Here is a 25,142-nt window from a genome sequence, read left to right as displayed (position 1 = left end):
CTCCACCTAGATTTTGGTTCAGTGAACCAATGCCAGAATTTTTGGCCTCCAGCGAGTACATGGGTGGCTCAGTAGGTTAAGCATCCAACTTTTGATTTTGGCTCAGGTCAGGATCTCATGGTTCATGAGTTTGAGTCCTGAGTCAGGCTCAGTGCTGACAGCACGAAGCCTACTTGGGATTCTCTCTCCCTGTCTCTCTGCCCTCCCCAGTTGTGCTCTCTCTTTCAAAATAAATAAACTTAAAAAAAACAAAAACTCTTGGCCTTCAGAACTGTGGGAATAAAGTTTGGTTATTCTAAGCCATCAAGTTTATGGTAATTTGTTACAACGACCCTAGGAAACTAACAGACTTTGATATGGGGAAGATGGGTGTTGCTATCACAAATACCTAAACATGTGAAGGTGGCTTGGAAAATGGAGAATGGGCAGAGACTGGAAGAATTTAGAGGTACCTGGTAGAAAAATGCTAGACTTCTTTAAACAGACTGTAGATAATCAGGGACATTAAAGTTCCTGCTGGTGGGGATTCAGAAGCAAGTGAGAAGCATGGGTTGAAAAAACCATATCATCTTAGAAAATACATAGACGGTCTTAAACAGAATGTTCCTAGAAATGTGGGTGTTAAAGGCACTGGTGAGGAGTTAGAAAGAAATGAGGAACAGGGTATTGGAAATTTGAGGGAAGGAGATCTTTGCAATGTAGTGGCAGAAAACGTACCCAAAGTGTGTTCTGTTATGTGGAAAACAGAATTGATGAACTATGAACTTGGATATTTAGTGTTGAAGATTTGGCCTGGTTTCTGCATGCTGCTTAGAGTAAAATGTGAGAGAAAATAGACTGAGGGAAGGCCTGTTAAACCCAGAGAAGTTAGATTTAGAAAATTCTCAGCCTATCCAGATTTTAAAAGTTGTTACAATTAAGAGATTGGCTTTGGGGAATATGCTCTAGAGAAAAGGGGAACAGTGTGGCCGGACAACCTTTTGCTGGTGCTGAAGAGATCAGGTCTGTGACCTCTGGATCCCTTCAGCCATCTTGACAGCCACCAGGAAAGGAGATGGGGTTATATAGGAAAGATCTGTGGAGGACCCTCAATTAATGGCATAACTCTGCATGACATATATATTGGAGACCCACAAGGTTTATGAGAATCCTGTACCAGCATAAACACTGCCAGCTTGGACTGAAAGGGACAGGTTTGTAGCAATGTGTCATAGTACTCACAGGAAACTAAGAGCTAGCATTTTTTGAATGCTTACTATGTGCCAACACTCTGTCTGCTTTCCATGTATTAACTTATCTAACAGCCTATGATCTAGCAGTGTCGGCACCTCTCCTGCTAAGATTTTAATTTTTTTATTAATTTGACAAGCACTTTTAGGGCACTCACTGTTTTCCAAGTGCTTTACAAATATCAACTTATTTAATGTTGTTACTGCCTCCATTTTATAGTTTGCTTATCTTTTCCTTTTACCTCAGGAAGACAAATGGCCACCAGACCCTTTTACTTTTTCTAATTGGTGAGTATTTTTTGTGTCCCTGTGCTACATTTGAGGTGAATGTAACTCTGTGGTGCTTTTTGTAACCTAGGTTTGTATACCGAGTTCTTCAGGGATCCCTATTTCCATCTCCAGTTCTAAGGGCGAAGCACTTTGACAGACTGACTCCAGAGGAGAGGACTAAAGCTCTCAAGAAGTGGGCAGAGGCTGGAAAGATGGGCCAAGTGACACCCAAGAATGCTGACCACTCAGACTCCAAGTCAGAGAAAAGAGCTAAGTCTGACCCTGCTGACATCTTTGCAATGATGTCAGCACCTTCTCGTCCTGTTGACCAGGGAGACTTCTCTGTACATGAAACTGCTTTGGACTCAGACTACTGTGAAACCAAGGCCTCAGGGATGGCTGGGCCCCCAAAGGGTTAAAAAAGAAAAAGCATTGTAGCCTCCTTGGAGTTGCAAGTATTCCCTCAGATTTGGAAGAGGGACCTTGAAGAGGCACCTCTATCAAGAATGAAATGGATTTTTCCCTAAGGGACATGAACATTCATTCTACTGTGCTTGGAAAAGCCAATGTGATGACCTTTATCGTATGTTTGTAGATACATTTGTAAAAGGACTTGGAGGGTGACCTGAACAGTGTTTAGGGAAGTGAAATACTTAATTCAGAATCAAATGCTTTTATGAAACTTTTTGGACTTTGTAAAAGCTCTTTTATTGTCTTACAAGTGCAGACATTCTTAAAGGATTCCTTTGAGATGTATTTATTTAATTGTGAGATCTCCGATTCCAGGGAAGTGTTTTCAATGAGCAGACTCCAATCTGAATTGTTTTAAATGAAGAAAAAGTAGTTTTCAGATCAGTTAGAACTCCAAAGAGAAAAAATGTTACATATAAATGGTTCACTTCCAGAAAAAAAATTCAAAGAACCTTCTAATGACAGAGTACCTAAAATAGGGTAATAGCTATACTATTTGAAATGGAGTTAGTGATTATTAGTAGCTTATTTCATGCAGGAAGATGCCTTTGGTCGTCTGCAGATGTTAGGCATATCTTTCTGCTCATGTCAGTGTTCTCTTGAGGGGGAGTCTTCATTGGGAAAGGGCAGAGGGATGCCAGGGTTCCGTAGGAATGTGTTTCTCTCTCAGCTTTCAGTCAAAAGACGACCTTTTATGAGGTCTGCCTCTATGCAGCTGTTGTCAGCTGGGACACAGACCATAGGTAGGGGCGACAGAATCAGCTGAGTCTCTAGCCTATTTGGCAATTTCTTGTATTCTAAAACTTACAATCAAAAGCCTGATCAAAATGAGACAATCAATTTCAAAACAGTCTTTAAGAGACCATTTGAGGGTTCATGGTCCTTACAGAATCCTACAACTTCTCTGGTGTTACAACTTTTAAAAGTGATTTATTATGAATTGGGACTGATACAGGTGGTTCTCAGAAGGATTTCATGAGGTTCTTAGAAAACTTCATTTTTTTAATACATTTTAGGACAGGAATGTCCATAGCAAGTTACTTGCTGTTGCAAATCATGTATGCTGGCTTTAGTTGGAACAAAGTCTAGTTTACCAAGTAAGCCCAGGTATTATAAGATCATCTATTCTTGTTGAGTTCTTTTTAAAATTCAGTATCTATTCATCTGAACATTGTCAGCCACTAGTCACCCAGAATCTCCTTCCTGAAATCTCCATGCTAATGTTCTCTGTCTGTATCAAGGTCTTATGACTATTAATCTGTTATTCTCAGGGCTTGATCTTTTCCTGATACCTACTTTCCTGGTCTGACATTTTTTTTTTTTTTTTATAACTGTCTGATGCTACTACAAATAGTCTTTTATACAGACTGATTTCTAGAACTTTCAAAATCCCACATGATATTAGAGGCTGCTTTCTGCTTTCTTAATGATTTTTTTAAATTGTTTAATAAATAATTTGTACAAAAAACTGTCATCATTCCTGTAGATACCACTGAACCTAATAGTAATTGTTACCTGAGCTTAGAAGGAAGCTCTTAAAGCACACCTTTTACCAGAGTATTGTAGTGACCTTTTCTTATATGGAAAAATCAATAGTGTCATAGCAGCTGGCATTCATTCTCTGAATATGAATAAAGGGTTAGAATCTAAAGAGAAAAAGAATAAGCCAAGAAGACTAAGAAAAAAAGTTAAGTTTCCAGATATCAAGTATCCGTACATAAGAGTAGAAGAAACTCGAGTGTTCACGTTATGTGTCTGCAATCTCTTATCCACAATTCTAAAATCCCAAGAGGTCTGGAACTTGAGGGTTTTTTCATAAGTTAGGCACAAATTAAATGTACCAGACAGATGTAAAACTATTTAATATAATTATTCAGATGTTTTACTATAAAAATGTATTACTGCGTGCTAAACTGTATTGTATCTTTTAGATTCTGAAAAATTCAGGATTCTGTCACACAGCTAGCCCTCAGGCAAAAAAGATTTGGGATCCATATCAAGCCCTTAACGGGCCTCATTTACAAGTGAGTAACCTTTACACAAAGTTATTGCATTTTGGTGTTCAATATGTTTTCCCAAATTTGAGGGATCATTGTTCTTTATAGCCAGAAAAAAATGGTTAATAATGTATATTTTGAGGTATAATTTTATCCCAAAAGATTTATGAAAGAATTATTCCAGGCTCCCAAAATGTACTCTGTAGATATGAAAGATCCTTGCACTCTTACCAGGATTAAAGTTTTCTTTGGACACTTAAGTAACCTGAGACTATTAGCAACCTTTCACTTCCAAAAGCCATCTGTTACCTAAAATAAAAGAGCACGTTCCTGTGAGAGGGAGTCCAAGACAGGTAAATTCGGGTTGGTAAGCGGCTGGGGCCAACAATTATGGTGGGAGACACAGTGTCCTGGGACTTTCCATCCATGTTCCATGTCCATTAAAAAAAAAAAAAAAAAAAAAAAAAAAGGATTGTACCACTTTATTTGTATTGCAGGTTATTTGAAATAAGTACAACAGGTACACTTGACTGAACAGAAGTTGAGCGAGGCTAAAAGTTATTACATTAAGTATGTACCTACAACTATAACAAAACTGACATAATGTTCTTAAACTTTCATACAATTGTGACTGCAATTCTGTTGCTGGATTTCACATTCTGAGTAGGTTCACACAAACTAGAGAATAGGAGAGGAATAACATGGAACGTGTCAAGACAACTTTTTGAAACTGAAATATGTGGGCACATAGAAAAGAGTAGAAAAATACATGTATAAAATAGCACGTAGTGTCTGCTGAGGCAGTCCGGGTTGCTTGCTGGTGAAGGTTAGTAGGGAGCCCTACTTGCTCAAAAGGCATTTGGATGTTGCAAAATGAATGCCTAACTAAATTACTTACACGTGAAAATCTATACTTTGGAGCTTTTTAGTGGGGAGAGATTGACGTGCATAAAGTGGCCTAGTGCTGAAAAGCAGTAAAAAAATTTTGTTTTAATCGTCAACAGGAGGAAATGGCAACAACACCAGATATGAAACATGTTTCAAGGACAAAATGTGGTACTCCAGGCAAACTTTCACCGTGCTTTGAGATGTGGTTCTGCGACTCTATTGTTATGGGTGAACACAGGACAATTGGAAAATACGGAATTGGAGGTCGGGTGCAATTTAATTTTCCTCTTCCAAAATTGAATCTCTCCAGTCTAAAGCGAGTTCTCCTTTGGCAAGCTTTAATCTCCATTCATTGTCACACAGGCAAAACAAAATGTTTTCCACGAATATGCTTCTAGTTGTTAAAATCTCAGTCAGCCGATACACAATGAACAAACCCCAGCTCTGGAGAAGCTTTTGTGGAGACTTTTCTATAAAGCAACATCCTTGATTTGAGTTCAGAGCGTGCAGTCCTCTATGGGAGTGCTAATGTTGATGTCTGAAGAACTTTGTGTTCAAAATGTCCTTCCATTTCAGCTACCGCAGTGGATGCTACTTGTCTTTTATATCTGTCCGTCATAGGTTCTCAGAATTATGCAAACTTGAGAAGAGTAACAGTAAATCATTTAAGCTTGTAAATTATCCTGGCTTTTTAATGAATCAAAAGCAAGTCTCCAGCATTAATATTGCAATTTGCCACTGTGCTCAAGAAACAAAAACCGGCAAAGATTAGTCATCCTGGATCTCAAGGTCCTCTTTGTGACTGAAAGAGAATTTTCCATAACCTGTTCCCCTAGCACCTGTCATATTCCAGGGCTGATAAATTTTGTGCTAAGGTCAAGGTTAGGCCTGGCAAGAGAACAAAATCTGCTTTTCTTTGTTTTGGGTTTTTTTTTTTTAAAGACTTCATTAAACTTGAAATAAGAGAAAACTAAAGTTGAAAAAAAAAACTGAATAAAATTAGACCAAAACAAACATGAAAATTTGCAGTGCACTGCCGAGCATCCCGGTCCACGGAAAGTGCTTCTGTTCAGCTCTCTGCGGGAAGCACTCCACAGTCAAAAAGGCCATTTTTTTTGAATGTAGCTGGCAAAAGTCTCTGATCATCCTTGGGATTAGTTTAGGAGGAAGGTATGGATATATATTTGTCTTTCAATCCACTCGACGAAGTATGATACATTGCTATAAACCCCAGGCCCCAGGACTTTGGAAAAGCACACGGAGCCCCATGAGGTTAAACCAAACAATGTCCACTGTCCTCCAGGCCGCTCACAAACAAGTGGCCCGCCGCTGTCACCCTGTAATGAATAGCAGTGCACATTAGTCACTGGTATTTCGGAACCCTCATGGCGTCTGTGTTATCCTGAGGGTGCAATAAAGCCAAACCCAGCTTAACCAACTTCTTGGAAAGTTCTAACAAAGCTTTCATTGCCAACTGGTGGAGGGAGCGTGCTTTCGACCTACGCAAGTGGAACTTGCACTTACACTCTGATCTTGAAAAAAATGGAGGTGCCTTGGGAAAGGACTACATTCTTTTTTTTCCCCCAAGAAATCGGAAGATTTCTCAGTCATTTCCTGTGCTAAATTCAAATAGGTCATAATTTCTTTTTAAATGGGTGTATCAGAACTAATACTCTGCTAGTTTGATCTCGTTCTTTAACTTTGAGTCATTTTATAAATGTCGTAAGTACCCAAATGGGACATTCAAAGATTTGATTTTCTCCACAAAGCATTACTAGAAAAATACTCCAGAATAACCCTGTTTTCAAGATTCATGCTCCATTAATGTGTGCATTCAGTAAAAGACACTGACAACTTGCTTGATTTCTTAATAGTTTTTAGGACCGTTCCAATTAGTATCTAAGCTTGAATGGAAAACACCACACAAGAATTATTTCCGGCAAGGTATTTTGTGGATAGCTTGTATTCTCTTTCACACGCTGGGGATTTTCGTTCTTGACATCTAACTTCAGGTGTTGCCGTTCTTTTGCCCACATGTAATTAAGACACTATGACTTTATAAATGTTACTATTTGTTACATCTGAAAAGATCAGAGATTAAGTGCATTCCACACTGCCTCAAAAGAGAGGGATGGATGCCTTGTAAAATAAGGAAGTAAGTGTGGAAATTCATAGTGGGAGTTTACCAATAATCCTTGCCCTGTAAGAATTTCAGACTTAGAATTAGCTAGATGGTCTTCCCGCTCTGGTCATGTTGGAGAAAAACAGTAATTACGTTTATCAATGCCTCCTCTAAACACTTGCCCTCAGATTAGCTCATTTAATCCTCATGAGACCACGCAATAATTATAATATGCATGTTGGAGGCAATGAGCCTGAAGCACAGGTGTGTCACGTGTTCATTGGCAGAGTTAGCGTTAGACGCAGGCATCCTGACACCATGACTCCAGCTCCATAACTACTTCTCAGAAGTGTCAGCAACCGCTATTGCTATTAGAGAGAAATAGAGTTTTTTGACTGTGCTGTGGGCTTTTGTGGCAATGGCGATCCTTACGTTCCTAACTTAGCAATGCCGTAAACCTGAATAGTAAGGATAGACCTTGCAAGAGGCTGAATAAACTGTTCTGCCCGGAAGCCTCATGGAGTTTTTTAAGGCAAAATTTACTAGAAAAATGTTATCAAATTCCACAATTGTTTTATCTCCCCTTAGGTAAAGGCAAGAGTAAAATGCTGACTTATTTAGGATAAGCTGTTCATTATGCCAGAGTGTTATTAAAGTTGGACGTGCCTACGTTGCCTCTAAAAAAGAAGCTTCTTCAGAGAAGAGAATGGAAAGGGGTACACGGTAACTTGGGAATTCGGTATACTGAAAGATGCTGCCAATAAAATCAAATGTAACTAGCATTTCTAAAAAAAAATGAGACGGGTACAGGTCAGCATCTCTGTACTTTCAGATCAGGAATTTAGCCAAATAACTATTCAGCATCTACTCTGCAAGATTCTGTGCTAGGGTCTGTGCAGACGAAGAAGTCACCATTTTTTTTGTCCCAGAGAGGTCACAAGTCTGCTTGGGTACCAAGCATAACTCTACTTGAAAGCCATCTTGCCTTCCCAAGATGTGGATTTTGAGTGAAGCGTCGTGAGGCAAATAAACAAGTGTCAGGTGGAAAGCAAGAGAGGAGAAAAGCAGTTCAAATACAAGGGATTATACAGCAAAAAGGCATAATTTGCTCTTTTTTGGTCCTCTTCCTTTTCATAATATTGGGTGTTAGGCCAAAGTTTATGTTTGGCTTCAGTATTGATCCCCATGATTTATTTCTAGACCTTAACAGAAGGGTCTAACAGCTTCCAATGTATGCTATGGATGTAATTGAGGAAGATAACGAGAGGTTCTGGTAAATAATCTTGCTCCAGACCTGGGGAAAAAGTAGCTTTTGATTATTTGTTTTGTTCTGTATGCTCCCTGGGGATGTATTATAGAGTATCTGGTATGCATTTAAGACACCCACAGTGTTGAACTCCTAGGACCTAGTTCCTACCAGGCGCCATGATATGAACATGCCTGTGCCTGTGCTTGGGCTTCAATTCTCTTTCAAAGAACACCTCCCTTCTTCTCCTTTAGCAATTACCAAGGGATGAAGAGGCACTAATTTGGGGTGGGTCTCTGAATGGTGTTGGGAACAGGGAGAAATGTATACACACTCATCACTGTTACCAGGAGAGTGTAGCGGTTGGACCCTGAAGCTGGACTTCCTGAGTTCATATCCTCACTCTGCCGCCTTCATGCTGGGTGATACGGGGTTAATTACTTAACCTCTCTGCTCCCTTGTTGTCTTGATTTGTAAAATAGCAAAAACAATGATACTGCCACAAGCGTTGATTGTGAGGATTAAATGAGTTATTAAAAAGCACTTGGAAGAGATACTGGAACACAACAAGCACCAACCGATAGATACTGATGCTAAAGGTACAATTCATTGAGTAAGTGAGTCGGACATCACACACAGATAGGTGAAAGATAGGGCTTTCACATACATGGACGTGGGTAATCATCAAACACCCCGAATATTAGAATCAGCCCCATCTTATGAGAAAACTTTCTAGAGAAACTTCTCCAGGTCACTTTGTTCTTACAGGCAGAGATATGACCCAGCCCAAAACTTTCAGGCTGCACATTCTGTGTCCCAAGACCCATACCAAGCTGCCTTCCCACTTTTTTTTTTTTTTTTTTTTTTTTGGCTTGGGAAATCAAACCTGGGCCTCTCATATGAAGGTAGGAATTCTGCCACCGCTGCCCACCTCATTTGGACAATTCGTGGTCAGGAAGCAGAAGAGACTGTGGCCTTGGTGAAACTCCAGAGGAGGCGCCTGCCTCCCTCTTTCCCATGACAACTAAAGAATCACCACTGGGCCATTTCCAGTCCCCTGATTTGCCCGTTTTGAAATAGGCCACTGAGATGTTCTTTTGTTATGTTGTGTGAGTGGTCATGACATTGTTGATCTCTTCGTCAATTCTAAAATGTGAGGGGCAATCTGATTTACTGAACAGCAGTGAAATAACAAAGGTCTTCCATAGCAGTTGCACTCTGTTGTAAACTTCTTTGAAGCAGAAAGAGAAATTCACAATCCAATTTACAACTGCACCGAAAATTGTAAGATACCAGAATAAACTTAACCAGAGAGGTGAAAGACCTGTACTCTGAAAACTATAAAACATTGATGAACGAAATTGAAGATGACACAAAGAAATGGAAAAATGTTCCATGATCTTGGATTGAAAGAACAAATATTATTAAAATGTCCATACCACCTACGGCAGTCTACAGATTTAATGCAATCTCTATCAAAATACCAACAGCATTTTTCACGAAACCAGAACAAACAATCCTAAAATTTATATGGAACCACAAAAGACCTTGAATAACCAATGCAATTTTGAAAAAGAAAAAACCTGGAAGTTTCACAATTTCAGACTTCAAGTTATATTTCAAAGCTGTAGTGATCAAAACAGTATGGTCCTGGCACAAAAACAGACACATTTATCAATAGAACAGAATAGAAAACCCAGAAATAAACCCACAATTATATGGTCAATAAATCTTCAACAAAACAGGAAAGAATACCCAATGGGAAAAAGTCTCTTCAACAAATGGTGCTGGGAAAACTAGTCAGCATGTACATGCCCAGGCAGTAATGTTTCTGACATTGGCCACAGCAACATTTTTCTAGATATGTCTCTTGAGGGAAAGGAAATAAAAGCAAAAATAAAAATGAACTATTAGAGCCACATCAAAATAAAAAGCTTCTGCACAGCAAAGGAAACAATCAACAAAACTAAAAAACCGCCTATGGAATGGGAGAAGATATTTGCAAACGACAAATCCAATAAAGGGTTAGTATCCAAAATATATAAAGAACTGATACAACTCAACACCCACAACACAAATAACCCAATTAAAAAATAGGCAGAAGACATGAACAGACATTTTTCCAAAGAACACATCCAGATGGCCAACAGACACATGAAAAGATGTTCAACATCACTCATCATCAGGAAAACACAAATCAAAACTACAATGAGGATATTGAACCAGCCCTGCATCCCAGGTATAAATCCCACTTGGTTGTGGTGAATAATTCTTTTAATGTATTGTTGGACCTGGTTGGCTAGTATCTTGTTGAGGATTTTTGCATCCATGTTCACCAGGGAAATTGTGGACTGTAGTTTTCCTTTTTAGTGGGATTTTTGTCTGGTTTTGGAATCAAGGTAATGCTCGCTTCACAGAATAGTTTGGAAGTTGTCCTTCCATTTCTGTTTTTTTGGAATAGCCTCAAAAGAATAGGTGTTAACTTTTCTTATGTCAATAAAAGAAAGGACAAGAACCACATGATCCTCTCAATAGATGCAGAGAAAGAATTTGACAAAATACAGCATCCTTTCTTGATAAAAACCCTCAAGAAAGTAGAGATAGTAGGATCAAACTTCAAGATCATAAAAGCCATATATGAAAGACCCACTGCTAATATCATCATCAATGGGGAAACACTGAGAGCTTTCCCCTTATGGTCAGGAATACGACAAGAATGTCCACTATCACCACTGTTATTCAATATAGTATTGGAGTCTTAGCCTCAGCAATAAGACAACACAAAGGAATAAAAGGCATCCAAGTCAGCCAGGAGGAAGTCAAACTTTCACTCTTCACAGATGACATGATACTCTATATAGAAAACCCAAAAGATTCCACCAAAAAACTGCTAGAACTGATCCATGAGTTCAGCAAAGTCACAGGATATGAAATCAGTGCACAGAAATCAGTACCATTCCTATACACCAATAATGAAGCAACAGAAAGAGAAATCAATGAATCGATTCCATTTACAATTGCACCAAAAACCATAAAATACCTAGGAATAAACATAAGCAAAGAGGCGAAAAACCTGTACACTGAAAATTATAGAAAGCTTATGAAAGAAGTTGAAGAAGACACAAAAATGGAAAAAGATTCCATGCTCCTGATTGGAAGAACAAATATTGTTAAAATGTCGATACTACCCAAAGCAATCTACATATTCAATGCAATCCCTATCAAAATGACACCAGCATTATACACGGAGCTAGAACAAACAATCCTAAAATTTGTATGGACTCAGAAAAGATCCTGAATAGCCAAAGCAATCTTGAAAAAGAAAAAAAAAGCAGGAGGCATCACAATCCCAGACTTCAAGCTATACTAGAAAGCTGTAATCATCAAGACAGTATGATACTGGCACAAGAACAGACAGATCAATGGAACAGAATAGAGAACCCAGAAATTTACCCAAAAACCTACGGTCAACTAATCTTTGACAAAGCAGGGAAGAATATCCAATGGAATAAAGACAGTCTCTTCAGCAAGTGGTGCTGGGAAAACTGGACAGCGACATGCAGAGAAATTAACCTGAACCACTTTCTTACACCAAACACAAAAATGAACTCAAAATGGATTAAAGACCTAAACGTAAGACAGGAAGCCATCAAAATCCTAGAGGAGAAAGCAGGCAAAAACTTCTTTGACTCGCCCAGAGCAACTTCTTACTCAATACGTCTCCAGAGGCAAGGGAAACAAAAGCAAAAATGAATTATTGGGACCTCGTCAAAATAAAAAGCTTCTACACAGCAAAGGAAACAATCAGCAAAACTAAAAGGCAACTGATGGAATGGGAGATGACATATCAGATAAAGGGTTAGTATCCAAAATCTATAAAGAACTTATTAAACTCAACCCCCAAACAACAAATAATCCAGTGAAGAAATGGGCAAAAGACATGAATAGACACTTCTCCAAAGACATCCAGATGGCCAACCGACACATAAAAAAATGCTCAACATCACTCATCATCAGAGGAATACAAATCAAAACCACAAAGTGATACCACCTCACACCAGTCAGAATGGAAAACATTAACAACTCAGGCAACAACAGGTATTGGCGAGGATGTGGGGAAAGAGGATCTCTTTTGCATTGTTGGTGGGAATGCAAACTGGTGCAGCCACTCTGGAAAACAGTATGGTGGTTCCTCAAAAACTTAGAACTGCCCTACGACCCAGCAATTGCATTACTAGATATATATCCAACAGATACAGGTGTGCTGTTTTGAAGAGGCACGTGCACCCCCATGTTTATAGCAGCACTATCGACCATAGCCAAAGTATGGAAAGAGCCCAAATATCCATTGATAGATGAATGGATAAAGAAGATGTAGTACACACACACACACACACACACACACACACTGGAGTATTACTCGGCAATAAAAAAGAATGAAATCTTGCCATTTGCAACTACGTGGATGGAACTAGAGGGTTTCAATGTGAGCAAAATTAGAGAAAGACAAATATCATATGACTTCAATCATATGAGGAATTTAAGATACAAAACAGATGAATATAAGGAAAGGGAAGCAAAAATAATATAAAAATAGGGAGAGGGACAAAACATAAGACAAAACATTAAATATGGAGAACAAATAGAGGGTGGCTGGAGGGGTTGTGGGAGGGGGGGATGGGCTAAATGCGTAAGAAGCATTAAGGAATCTACTCTTGAAATCACTGTTGCACTATATGCTAACTAACTTGGATGTAAAATTTAAAATTAATTAATTAATTTTTTAAAAACTACAGGGGTGCCTGGGTGGCTCAGTCGGTCAAGCGTCTGACTTTGGCTCAGGTCATGATCTCACGGTTTGTGAGTTTGAGCCCTGCGTTGGGCTCTGTGCTGTCAGTTCGGAGCCTGGAGCCTGCTTTGGATTCTGTGTCTCCCTCTGTCTCTCTGGCCCTCCCCCACTCACACTCTGTCTCTGCCTCTCAAAAAATGAATAAACATTAAAAAAAATTTTTTTAAACTACAATGAGGTATCACCTTACACCTGTCAGAATGGCTAAAATCAAAAACACAAGAAACAAGAGTTAGTGAGGATGTGGAGAAAAAGGGACACTCTTGCACTGTTGGTAGGAATGCAAACGGATACAACCATTGTGGAAAGCAATATGGGGGTTCCTCAAAATGGTAAAAATAGAACTATCCTAAGTTCCAGTAATAGCACTACTGAGTATTTATCCAAAGAATACAAAAACACTAATTCAAAGGGATGCATTCACCCTGATGTTTATAACAGCATTATTTGCAATAGCCAAGTTGTGGAAGCAGTCCAAGTGTTCACTGGTTGATGAATGGATAGAGAAGATATGGTATTTATCTTGGAATATGGATATCTTGGAATGTGGAATATTATTCAGCCATAAAAAGCATGAAATCTTGCCATTTGCAATGACCCGGATGGAGCAAGAGAGTATAATGCTAAGCAAGGTAACTCAGTCAGAGAAAGACAGATACCATATGAGTTCACTCATATGTGAAATATAAGAAACAACACAAAGGGGAAAAAAAAGACAAGTCAAGAAAGAGACCCTTAATTATAAAGAATAAACTGATGAGGGGAGGTGGGGAGGGGGATGGGTGAAATCGGTGATGGAGATTAAGGAGTGCACATGTGATGAGCCCCGGGTGATGTATGGAATTGTTAAATCACTATTGTACACTTGAAACTAGTATAACATTGTACGTTAACTATGCTGGAATTAAAATTTTTAAATGGAAAGAAAAAAATAACTCTTTTGTCCTTCCCTGGTTTCTAGTTCAACATAATATTCAATGAATGTTTATTATATAGAAATAAAAACGCCTCCCTGTATTGCTAAGTTAGCGTGCTCAGGAAACTACTGCGACCAGGAATCCTGGGTGTCTAAAGCAATCAACTCAGGAGCAATCAACTCTTGAGACAAAGGTAGTTCTCTCACACAGCCTGGAAGGTGGGATGTGGTGTGTGCTTTAACGCTGTCACCCTGATGGCTGAAAACATCCTTTGGTGCTCCTCTGTTGTGGGCAGGGAGGGGAGGTGGAGAGGGGCAGCCTGGTTGGAGCCATGATTACCACTAGCTCCTCACAGAACCTTGTTTGTGTTAGCTGCTAAGATGGGCCAGACAACTGCTTTTCTTCGTTTTGCCGACCCAGGGTGCTGTTCCCCATGCAGTAGATGAGAAAGCTGAGGGCAACCTGAGTGAAGGGCATGGAGGTAGTTAGGGGGATCACTCGGGTACTGGATAAAGTACACACTGTGAATAATTAAACATTTGGTAATAAGCAATCTTCAAAAAGCATTCCCAAAGGGCCACAAATGAATCATAACCAGTTTATATGGACCCATCGACGTTACTGCTGAACTGAATCTCCTCGGTAACCAGAAAGCAATTTACCATGCACGAGTCGACCGTGCCGGACTCATAGCCGGCACATATCATCCGGGTGGTGATGGTCTTCATGTCAAAGTAGGACTGGCATTGCTCCAGAGAGATGATGCGGACTTCTCCCTCTTGCAGCTTAAAAGGCACTAGATTTTTTAAAAAAGAAGAAACACAATATATAAGAGGGTAAAATGACTCAAAGATGATGCTAGCTATATATGAAATGATTACATCTGTATGCCATGAGAACCATAATCTTTACTTAAAGTGTCGTCTCAAAGACAAGTCTTGTTTGGCATCAGAATCTTCCAGTTAGAAGTGTTGACAGCAATCATCTCATCAAACCCCTTTATTTTACCAATGGGAAAACTGAGGTACAGACTGGTCAAGTAACTTGCTTAGGTAACTTGCCTCGTGCTTCCGCCCCCCCCCCCCCTTAATATATCCTGCAACAAGAACAACTACTAAAATGAAAAGGGAAACAATCAAGCCAAAGCACTGCCCCCAGATGCGAGGCTGCTGGATCAGTGTCAGCGGAGCATGCCAGCCCCCCTCTGCTAAGGTACAGAACACCATCTGGTCTAACAGGGGAATGATTGCTCTATCTTAGGTTTACAGAATACGTCTCATCATGTACTGCCATAGCCATTACTGGAGGTAAGAACCTTTAATCCTAGAGGAGATGACAGGGAGATGTCGAAAGGGACAAAGCCATCCCTACTGTCAGCAGAGGGAACATGTGAATTCCATCTTGTTTCTACATTGTCACAGAATAATAACAGATTTCTTGGAGCATAATCTTTTGTTGTTTAGACCTTCTACCAAATCATACACATTGTTCTCCTTTTAGATAGTGATGGTAAAGCAGTGCCTATGTACAAGACAGCTTATAGGAAGAAAGAGTCATGTATGGGAAAATCAGTGTGACGGGAACAGTTTCAATGAATTGTGCAAAGAATAGTGATAAGAACCATCACCAACATTTACTGGGTAAAGGCCAGGACCTGATCTCAGCATTTTCTGGGCCTCTTGTCTTTAATCTTTGCAATTATCCTGTGAAATAGACAGTTGCTATTATTTTTTTCCATTTTAGAGTAAGCTAGAAAGTCAGGGTCAATCAAACCTTTCTAACTGAATTCGGACCCCTGGTCTTCATGCCATGCCATATATGTGGTCTGTGTGATGCTACATGACTGCTGTGAGTTTGATGTGGATATTATGGAAACACAAGTAGACGCAATATAAAGCATATTCTGCTGCTATATCACATCACGGTACTAATTATAGCTTTGAAAAACCAAGAGCCACAGGGATCGTGACATCATATGTCTGACACCGCCTTCAAAGGTCTTCCATGGGAGCTCTTCAGATGGCATTGACTCATTTCTATCGTTTGACTTTTTCTTTCTGTCCTCAAGTGATCACATAGAAAAGAAACTCAACTTAGCCCATAACTTTTCTGACTAAATTTTGAGAAGAAGAAAAAAACTGTCATTCAAATCGGCAGTTGCTAACATAGATAACAGGATATCAATATACATCGGCATTCCCGAGAGCCGTGCTGGTGTTCTTGATACAGTTGGGGTGGCCAGCACTTACTGTAAAGCAAATGCCTCACTGATTACATTCTTATTCTAAACTTTTAACAGGTCCAACAAAATGAGAGAATCCATTATGGGGGCTGGGAGTAGGCAGTACCAATTGCTTAATTTTTGTGTTTTGTAGGTTTCAAGCATCTAGAGAGCCCAACTATTTCAATCAATTTAAACAGGCAAATGGCAAATCAGGTTTCCTTCTGGAAGGACTTACAGCTTGTTATGGATGTTGACAAGACCAAATCATAACAGAGAATTGGAAACGTGACCATGCAGCCTGACCGCAGGACTGAAAACTGCCTGATCTCCAGAGAGGGGGTTCCCAGTGAGAGTGACTTGGCCTGCAGAGTGCAAATCACTGGTAGAGACGGTCTGAGGCCAGGAAGATAAGCCTTATCTCACAGGGCAGCCCCAGGGCATCGGCAGCGGCTCCCTGGAGAAAGAATCTGGGGTGCAGAGAAGGATTTTTGAGGCTGCATGTGAGCCTGGCAGGTTCAAGTACCATGAGGTGCTGACACCTCCATGTGCGTGGCAGGTGGGTGTGACACGTGCACCTCATCTTTGCTATTTGTGGCTACACTTTTAGAAGTGAAAATGGGAAACTGGCGCCAACGGCTGGGTGGTAACACAGTGTTTTCCAGGGACAAACTGAAAGGCAAGTGCTCCTGAGGACGGTGGCTTACTTTTGTTGCCCATATGCCCCCAGCCTGTGATGTAGCAGTACGTATCCGGTTCCAAGGACTGCTCTGTGCCGGGTAAGCAGACCGGCCGCACGTAGATGGTTTCATTGATGTCTTCGCTTAGCTCCACTATGCTGATGTCATAGTCGACCACAGCTCGACTGTAGCGAGGGTGGAGGATGATGGTCCTCACCAGGCGCGTCTGCATAAACGTCGACGGGTGGTCTAGGTTGTTGATGCCAAAGACCACTTTCCAGACGGCAGCACTCTCTCTCCTAAAATGATGAATTCAAGAGCTATTGGCTTAAACTCAAATTTACATTTTAAAATGTACATGCAAATTTTTTTTAAAAAATTATTTATTTATTTTGAGAGAGAAAGAGAGAGAGAGAGAGTGAGGAGGGGCAGGGAGAGAAGGAGAAAGATAGAATCCCAAGCAGGCTCCGTGCTGTCAGCACAGAGCCCGACATGGGGCTCGAACTCATGAACCTTGAGATCATGACCTGAGCCGAAACCAAGAGCCGGACGCTTAACGGACTGAGCCACCCAGATACCGCTAAAATGTACATGTGATTTTTAAAAATATTTGGTTTATGTAAATAATGGCTCTTTCCCTGCACCTCTATAATGGCCTGAGTTAATTTGTAAATAGGTATTCTTGTAGAAAGACAAGCTCGTGTTTCTAGAATGGGGCTATTTTGGAAAGCAAAATTTGTTCGGTTTGGAAGGCAGGCAGGGTGGTTTCTTGCTTCAATGAGTGGGAGAAAGAATAAAAAGACATGAAGAAGAAAGAGGAAATTCTGGGGCACGGAGAGTCCTGAAAGGTAAGTGAGTAAAGTGTTTTAAGGTGGGAGTTGACTAGAATAATCCCAGCAAGTGCTCAAAAACAATGCAGTCTTGTGAGCCTGACCACCGGAAGTTATGGTAACCTTTTTAAGCCTTTGGCTTGAAATTTTCAAAAGGTTCTTCCAAAAACTTGCCATTTCTTGGAGGCACTTGCTGCTTCTTGGAGGAATTTCTTAGTCTTGGCTTTTTATTTCTCCTCCGTTTTCATTTTCCCTCTTGTCTCCTCTTCTTCTCTGCTCTCAAGTCTATGTCAAAGTGCCCCAGGGCTCTACTGTCAGTCTTCTTATTCCATACTCATCCCCTTGAAGATTTCATCTAGTCCAATGGTTTTAAATGCCACCAAATCCTGGTAACTCCCAAACATGTATCTCTAGCTCCCCCCTCCCCCATGAGCTACAAATTTGAATAGAGAATCATCTACTCAACACATTTGCTTGTATATTCAACAATAGCTAAGATTTTGTAGTGCTCACCACATTTTTGACAGTGTTCTAAGCATTCAGAATGCATTTTATAGGTATTTAGTACTTATAACCATGTGACACAGTTGAAACGTCTTTCTCTTATCTCAACATCCTCTGCATCAGCAAATCTTCAGCACTCCACTTTCAAATATACCCTGAATCTTGATGTTTCTCCCTCTTCCACAATCTATCTTAATGTAACCACTGCCAAGTGCTTGGACCACTGCAATGGCCTCCCAAAAGAAGGCCCTTCTACCCTTAGCCCCCTGAGCTCATTTTCCTCATGGCAGCAGAGTGATCTTTTTAAAAACAACATTAGAGGGGCACCTGGGTGGCTTACTCGGTTAAGTGTCTCACTCCTGATTTGGGTTCTGGTCATGATCTCACAGCTCATGAGTTCAAGCCAGTGCAGGGATCACTTGGGGTTCTCTCTCTCTGCTCCTCCCCTGCTCTCTCTCACTCTCTCTCTCTAAAAATAAATAAATATTTTAAAAAATTATATTGAGTCCATCTCATGCTCATAATTCTCCAGGGAAATTGAATCACACTGGAGACATTGTAGACTTCTCCCCATGGCCCCTGAGCTGACTTGCTCCATTCCAACACCAAGAACTTTCTAGTTTCAGACATGCTGAGGATATCCTCAACCCAGAGGCTCTTCCCTTTCTGTTCTCTCAGCTCCCATGTGGTTCCCACCTTAACTCCTCTTCTTTGAGGTCTCAGCTCAAACACCACCTTCTCACAGCTGTCCTCCTTGGCCACCCAGTCTAAGCTCTATTCTGTCTCCATCACTCTCTACTCTTGACCCTGCTTTAATTTTTATCTCATTGGTATCAATGACATCAACACAGCTGTTTGTCTATCCTCTGCCTTGCACCCAGCATAGAAGTTCCATGAGGCCAGGGACTTGCTTGGTCTTATTCAGTGCTGTATTCACAGGCCCCAGGAACTAGTATGGAGTAGGTTCTCAACAAGTATTTGCTTAATGGTGGCTCAATGCACATAAACACTAGTAAAAATATTTACTAATGGCCACCTAGGCAAAGTCTATTCTTCGTCAACCCTTCCCCACCCTCTCTACCTTTCCCAGTCCCTCCTCCTCCAGAATAGGCCAGGAGCAGAGGAGTGGAGAGGACCACAGTGCTAGCAGAGCTTTCCTAGTGGACGCCCCCTTACATGGTGTTAGCATAAGTCAGCCATGTCAACTGTCCCCACTTGGGAGCTTCCTCAACTAAAGCAGGTTGATTTGACCCACTAGACAGTTGTTTTTCAATCCAGGCTGAATGCTGAATCATGTGGGGAACTCTTAAATACTGATTTTCTGGGCATCACCCCACATCAGTTGAAAGCTTTAGGCTAGGTGGGGCCTGGGAATCAATATTTTTAAGAGCTCTCAATGGACTCTCTGACAAAAACTCACCCACATTCCTTCTTTCCTTTGCATGCTTTTCTTTACTGTGTTTTCATGCATGGCAAAGATTCAAAAAGTTGGTATTTCAGGAGGGTTAGGAAAGAAGTGGCCAAGGTCAGCATTCAAACTGTTTACAGCTTTGCTGGATTCTTGGAGTACACTCTACTAAATGACTCTTCTAAAAAACATAGTCCATGAGTTCTATCCTTTTACCATTGTAAAGAAAAATAATTTTAGGCTATATGAACAGGAATGATGTCATTCTTTGAATGCAGATATAGATATAGATATTAGCTATCAACATGTAGATAGGTATAGATATATAGATAGTTATATAGCATCTCCTCCATGCCAAACATGGTGCTAGGGATTACAATAAGCAAGATATGATTCCTGCTCAACAAACTTCAGAATTGAGTGAAGATGAACAATTAAAGAAACAATCATAGTAAAATGTAGGAAGTGATACCTCATGAGCATTTCAAGATGATATTACAGAAGAATTATTTTTCATTAAAGAAGGCTATCACTCAAAGAACATGTCTTTCTTTCTCTTCCTCCCTCCCTCCCTTCCTTCTTCCTCTCCACCCTCCCTCCTTTCCTCCCTTCCCTCTCCCTCCCTCCTTACCTTCTTTTCTTCTTTCTTTCCTCCCTCCTTTTCTTCTTCCCTCTCTCCTTTCCTTTCCCTCTCTCCCTCCCTTCTTTCCTTCCTTCCTTCCTTCCTTCCTTCCTTCCTTCCTTCCTTCCTTCCTTCCTTCCTTCCTTCCTTCCTTCCCTCTCCCCACTTTTCTCTCTCCCTCCTTTCCTTCTTTCTCTTTCTCTCTCCTCCTTCCCCCTCCCCTTCCTTTCCTCCCTTCTGTCCCTCTTTCACTTCCTCCCTTCCTTCCCTCCTTCCCTTGTTCCTTCCATTTTTCCATCCTACAGAAGTAAGTGCATGACCATTTGAGAAATTCAATATTCCTTTGAGATTCTATCATTTAAGGCATCTGAAATCAAGCAACAATTTATTTCAAATTTATGCTTATTTAATAGCTCCTTGCCCTTGATTCAGAGCTACTAAATTTTGTTTATAACAAATACTCATCCATTTGCTTAAATCATAAGCAGTATTTCAAATAATTGAACACTGCAAATTATTTGTAACAAGATGAAATAGCATCAATTTCAGACTTAATTACTGTATTGTGCTTAATATAATTCTAACAGTGAAAAGTAAAACTGCTAAATTTTATTAACCCATATCTAGTAGTTTCTTGCTACATAAGTTACGGTCTTTTTGGAATTAACATCCACCAAAAACGAACAGAGTAACATAGGAAATTCACATAATTTTTGTAATCTGTGAGATATTGTTCTTTTTACTTTTTGTTATGAGTGTGATGGAAAAAAATAAAGTCTCTTTTAATGTTTTTTTTTTTTCCCAAGGCTGGCAAATACCAGGAAAACCACAAGCTGTTGTTTGAAATGGACATGTGAAGTGAGGGAATTGTGTATAAATGGTAAATGGGCATATTAAACACATGCTGGAAAGAATGAGTCAGGAATAATAGCAGAGACAACCCCGTGTTGGTGGAAGCAAAAAGAGGAAAGAAAATTTAGAGTTTCATGAATGCCACGGGAGTCTAGTTTCAGTTCAAAATTACCCTGTGGAGAAACACATAAGAACAAGGAGGTTCACCTGGGCGGTTTAGTGAAGCGTTTGAATGACAAAAGAAAAAAAGCCAATTATAGAAGCTGAAAATCTTCAGCAAAAGGAGGATTTTTTTCAAACTGAGCTGTCAGACATCAAAGCATCAGTACAGAGAGCTGGTGCATTCTTAAAGAAGTTTCTGCAGAGACCCGTCATGTTCTGAGAGGGATGAAGCAGGCAGAGAGGAAGCCCAGTGAAAATCCACCAATCAAATGAAAATGGCAGATGGAGCACCTGGGTGGCTCAGTCGGTTAAGCTCCAACTCTTGATTTAGGCTCAGGTCGGGATCTCAGGGTCTTGAGACCTAGCCCCATGATGAGCCCCACACTGGGCTCCGTGCTGGGCATGGAGCCTGCTTAAGAATCAATCTCTCTCTCTCTCTCTCTCTCTCTCCCCTCTCATTGCCCCTCCCCCAACCCATGCATGTGTGCACTCTCACTCTCTCTTAAAAAAATGGCTGAGGAAGACATTAAGAGACCCCTTTTCTCCTTTCATTCTTGCCCCAGATGTTATTTCCTTGTCTGAAATTCATATTTAAGGTCTAATTTGCTTCGTGCCTATATGACTGCTTTAATAATGGATACACTCTACACAGAACATTGAGATGATATGATTTTAACCTAGAATTCTTCAAACATCAGCTCTAGAGAGAAAGCCCAGCTTCATACACATCTCAGATGACATTCAGGAAAATTTACACGAAATTGCAGGCACAATGTCTCTGGTCATCAGAACTGGTCACTTTGGTTTATAATTTGCCACCCTGAATTCTAGTTTAGACACAAAAATGCCACATTTTTACTTAATTCAGCTAGCCAGCTTTAGAGATTTTCTAACTTCTTCTCTTAAGAGCACAAAATTTCCCTTTCTTTCACCCTTTCTGATTTTGCTTTAATATCTTATATTTAATATTTATCATTTTTCTTTAAATTTTTTTTTTAACATTTATTTATTTTTTGAGACAGAGAGAGACAGAGCATGAACGGGGGAGGGTCAGAGAGAGGGAGACACAGAATCTGAAACAGGCTCCAGGCTCTGAGCTGTCAGCACAGAGCCCGACGCGGGGCTCGAACCCACGGACCGTGAGATCATGACCTCAGCCGAAGTCGGCCGCTCAACCGACTGAGCCACCCAGGCGCCCCAATATTTATCATTTTAAGAAAAGAAAACACCTGTGATAGAAATCACCCTAGTTTTTACAAGTCTTACTACAGAAATAGCACAGCTAAGTGGTGATTTTGGAGGTAGTTTGAAGGGCACCAAATTTGCACTAAGTAAAGAAATATCACACGATGGCATCATTGTTGTTCTACATATCTTACAAACCTCTTTTAATATTGTACTCTGTCCTTGGTATTTCTAAAGAATTCTCTGCAACACACCTGGTAAACAGACTTTAGACTAGGGTGATCGCAGAGTGAATGTGTGAAGGGACTGGATACAGGTCATAAGTACAGTGTGTCAATCATAGGCTCTGTCTACCGTCCACATCTCAGCTCCTGCTTATTGCTGTCATGTTGGAATGCTTGGTGTAACCTGACCTTTTATTTTTTTGAATGTTCAAGGGAAGCCAGAGTTCTGGATTCCTTTTATGGAATCCACAGTTTTAAATGCTGGGCAAACAACAGCAATACAATGGGCAAAAAAAACCCAACAGCCTGGATTTTATTAGTGTAAGAGTTCTACTTTATAGCTTTCCTAGTATTTCTATACACAATGTTTCAAGTTATCTTCTTACCAACTGCGAGATGTAAATAGGAATTCGAATTCCATTTTAGAGAAGAGAAAGCAGTGACTCACAGCAGATGAGTGACTCATCTAAAGTCACAGAGATAGTAAATGATGGTGATAGACCAGAATGCTGGTCCTTTAAACCCCTAGAGCACACCTTTTCTACCAAACTTCTCTGAAACAAAGAGAAAGATCTACAGGCATCTACATAGGAATCAGGTACTGGCCACAGGAAAGCATGTAACATGGTGGAGACTCATTGGTGAGATAGCAGGAAGATATCTTCTTTTTCTTGAACATATCATCCCACCATGATGGGGAGCTAGCCACCAGCGGTAAAATTACAGAAGGTGAAAAATCCTGTTATCCCAGGGTCCGAAAAAGCAAGAGAAGGGGGTAGTCAGATACATATCATAGACATTCAAGAATCAGATTTCAGAATGTTTTGGAAAAAAAAGGCAGACATGATAGTGTGCCCTGGGACTCTTAAAGCAAGTATAACTCAGGAGACATGAGAGAATTAAAGTGCCAAATTCTGATGCTACTGTCACAAGTGACTGCAGTAAGAAAATGAAGAGTCATCTAAAAAGCAAATGTGACTGCACAAGGATCCCAGAGCTTTGCAACTGGAAACTACCACAAAAGACTGGCATGAAAGCATAGTAGCTATTGGAAAGTCTTTGTCATAGGCTGAGCAGTGGTATGTTTAGGTAGGAAAAAAAGTAGAAAAAATAAAAATGGCTTCTCTGCAAAATAATGTGCAAGAACAAGGAAAGGGGGAAATTTCTGTCTGTGACAAATAATATTACTAAAGAACTAAGACAAAACAGAACTATTGAAAGTTTCCTTTGCTTCCAGTTTCTCCATTCAAAGAGAATGTTCTTCAGACAACATGCAGAGGATTCGTCTTTCCATTTGATAAAACATACAGCGGCTTAATACATTACAATGTTGAACAGATGTGTGGTCTAAGATTTGGGAGGACTCAGTGAGACGTCATTGACCTTCTGTGAGATATATTAACATTTCTAGTCCCACACAAGTTATAGTCCTAACTACTCAAACAATTGCATCTTTGAAACATCTAGAAGATGAGTGGCTGAAAGAAATGAAAACACAAGGATGAGGAAGACAGTTCATGCCCGCATGGAGCTTTTATTCTACTTAAAGAATATATAAAGAAGTAAGATTATCTCAGGCACTTAAAAGTGACAAAATAGAAGAACTTGATAGATGACTGAAGAAGGTGGGGGTTCACTGTATCCAAGATGGTTAGGGAAGGCCTTTGACAAAGCCATACTTAAATAGAGACTTTAATAACCAGAAGGAGGTAGCTTTGTGGCTCTAACTGTGAAAACAGCAAGTTCAAGTGTCCTAAGGTGGATATGAGCTTGGAGGATTTCAGGGACACGGAGAAGGCTAGATGTCTGCAGCCCAGTGAACCATGGGAGTATAGGGGAAGATGTAGTCCAAGAAGTAGGACTAGATCTTGAAAGGCTAGGATGAGAAGATTTTACTCTTGCTACAATGGGAAGCCATTGTGAAATTTTAAGTAGGGGGAGCAACATGGTCTGATTTACATTTTAGAAAGATCACTATCTCACCATGTGGATAATAGACAATAAGGGAACAAGAGAGCAGTCCAAAAGACCAGACAGGAAACTGTTTTAATTGTTGTTGTGCATTGATTGTGTTTCTCTCTCAAATCCATATGTTGAAGTCCTAACCATGGGTCCATCAGACTATGACCTTTTTGGAGATAAGGTCTTTACAGAGATAATCAAGTTAAAATGAGGTCATTAGGATGGGCCCTAATCCAATGACTGCTGCCCTTATAAAAAGGGGAAACTGTAGATAGGGATGCACACCAAGGGAACACTATGTGAAGACAAAGGCAGAGATTTGTGTGATGCTTCCACAAACCAAGGGATACCAGAGATCGACAGCAACCACCAGAATCTAGGTGAGAGGCATTCTCTCCCAGCCTTCAGAAAGGACCAACCCTTCCCATATCTTGATCTTGGACTTCTAGCCTTCAGAACTGTAAGATAATAAAGATCTGTAGCTCAAGCCACCAGGTTTATGG

At 40.3% G+C, this 25,142-nt stretch overlaps 2 protein-coding genes across 15 annotated transcripts in view; one reads left to right on the top strand and one right to left on the bottom strand.

Moving 5' to 3' along the window:
* The window catches only part of ATP10D (ATPase phospholipid transporting 10D (putative)), a 105,486-nt gene extending 101,959 nt beyond the window's left edge, over positions 1-3,527 (top strand). For all 5 annotated transcript variants that reach the window (XM_058722672.1, XM_058722673.1, XM_058722670.1 and 2 more), the window contains one exon: positions 1,588-3,527. In XM_058722672.1, coding sequence (XP_058578655.1) covers positions 1,588-1,918 — 331 coding nt within the window. In that variant the 3' untranslated portion in view covers positions 1,919-3,527. The remainder of the gene's footprint in view (positions 1-1,587) is intronic.
* A 907-nt stretch (positions 3,528-4,434) lies between these two features.
* The window catches only part of CORIN (corin, serine peptidase), a 261,992-nt gene continuing 241,284 nt past the window's right edge, over positions 4,435-25,142 (bottom strand). For 6 of the 10 annotated variants that reach the window (XM_058722683.1, XM_058722680.1, XM_058722679.1 and 3 more), the window contains 3 exons: positions 16,918-17,189; positions 14,652-14,785; positions 9,667-9,873 (listed from right to left, as the gene is read on the bottom strand). In XM_058722683.1, the coding sequence (XP_058578666.1) occupies positions 9,676-9,873; positions 14,652-14,785; positions 16,918-17,189 (604 nt within the window). In that variant the 3' untranslated portion in view covers positions 9,667-9,675. Of the gene's footprint in view, positions 6,193-9,666; positions 9,874-9,900; positions 10,093-14,651; positions 14,786-16,917; positions 17,190-25,142 lie in introns of those variants that run through there. The other 4 variants (XM_058722685.1, XM_058722676.1, XM_058722678.1 and 1 more) reach the window with 2 other exon arrangements.

This window comes from Neofelis nebulosa, chromosome 3, assembly GCF_028018385.1.
Source record: "Neofelis nebulosa isolate mNeoNeb1 chromosome 3, mNeoNeb1.pri, whole genome shotgun sequence".
Taxonomy (NCBI): Eukaryota; Metazoa; Chordata; class Mammalia; order Carnivora; family Felidae; genus Neofelis; species Neofelis nebulosa.
Note: the sequence above shows the minus strand (reverse complement) of the source record. Positions and strands in the feature narration are given on the sequence as shown.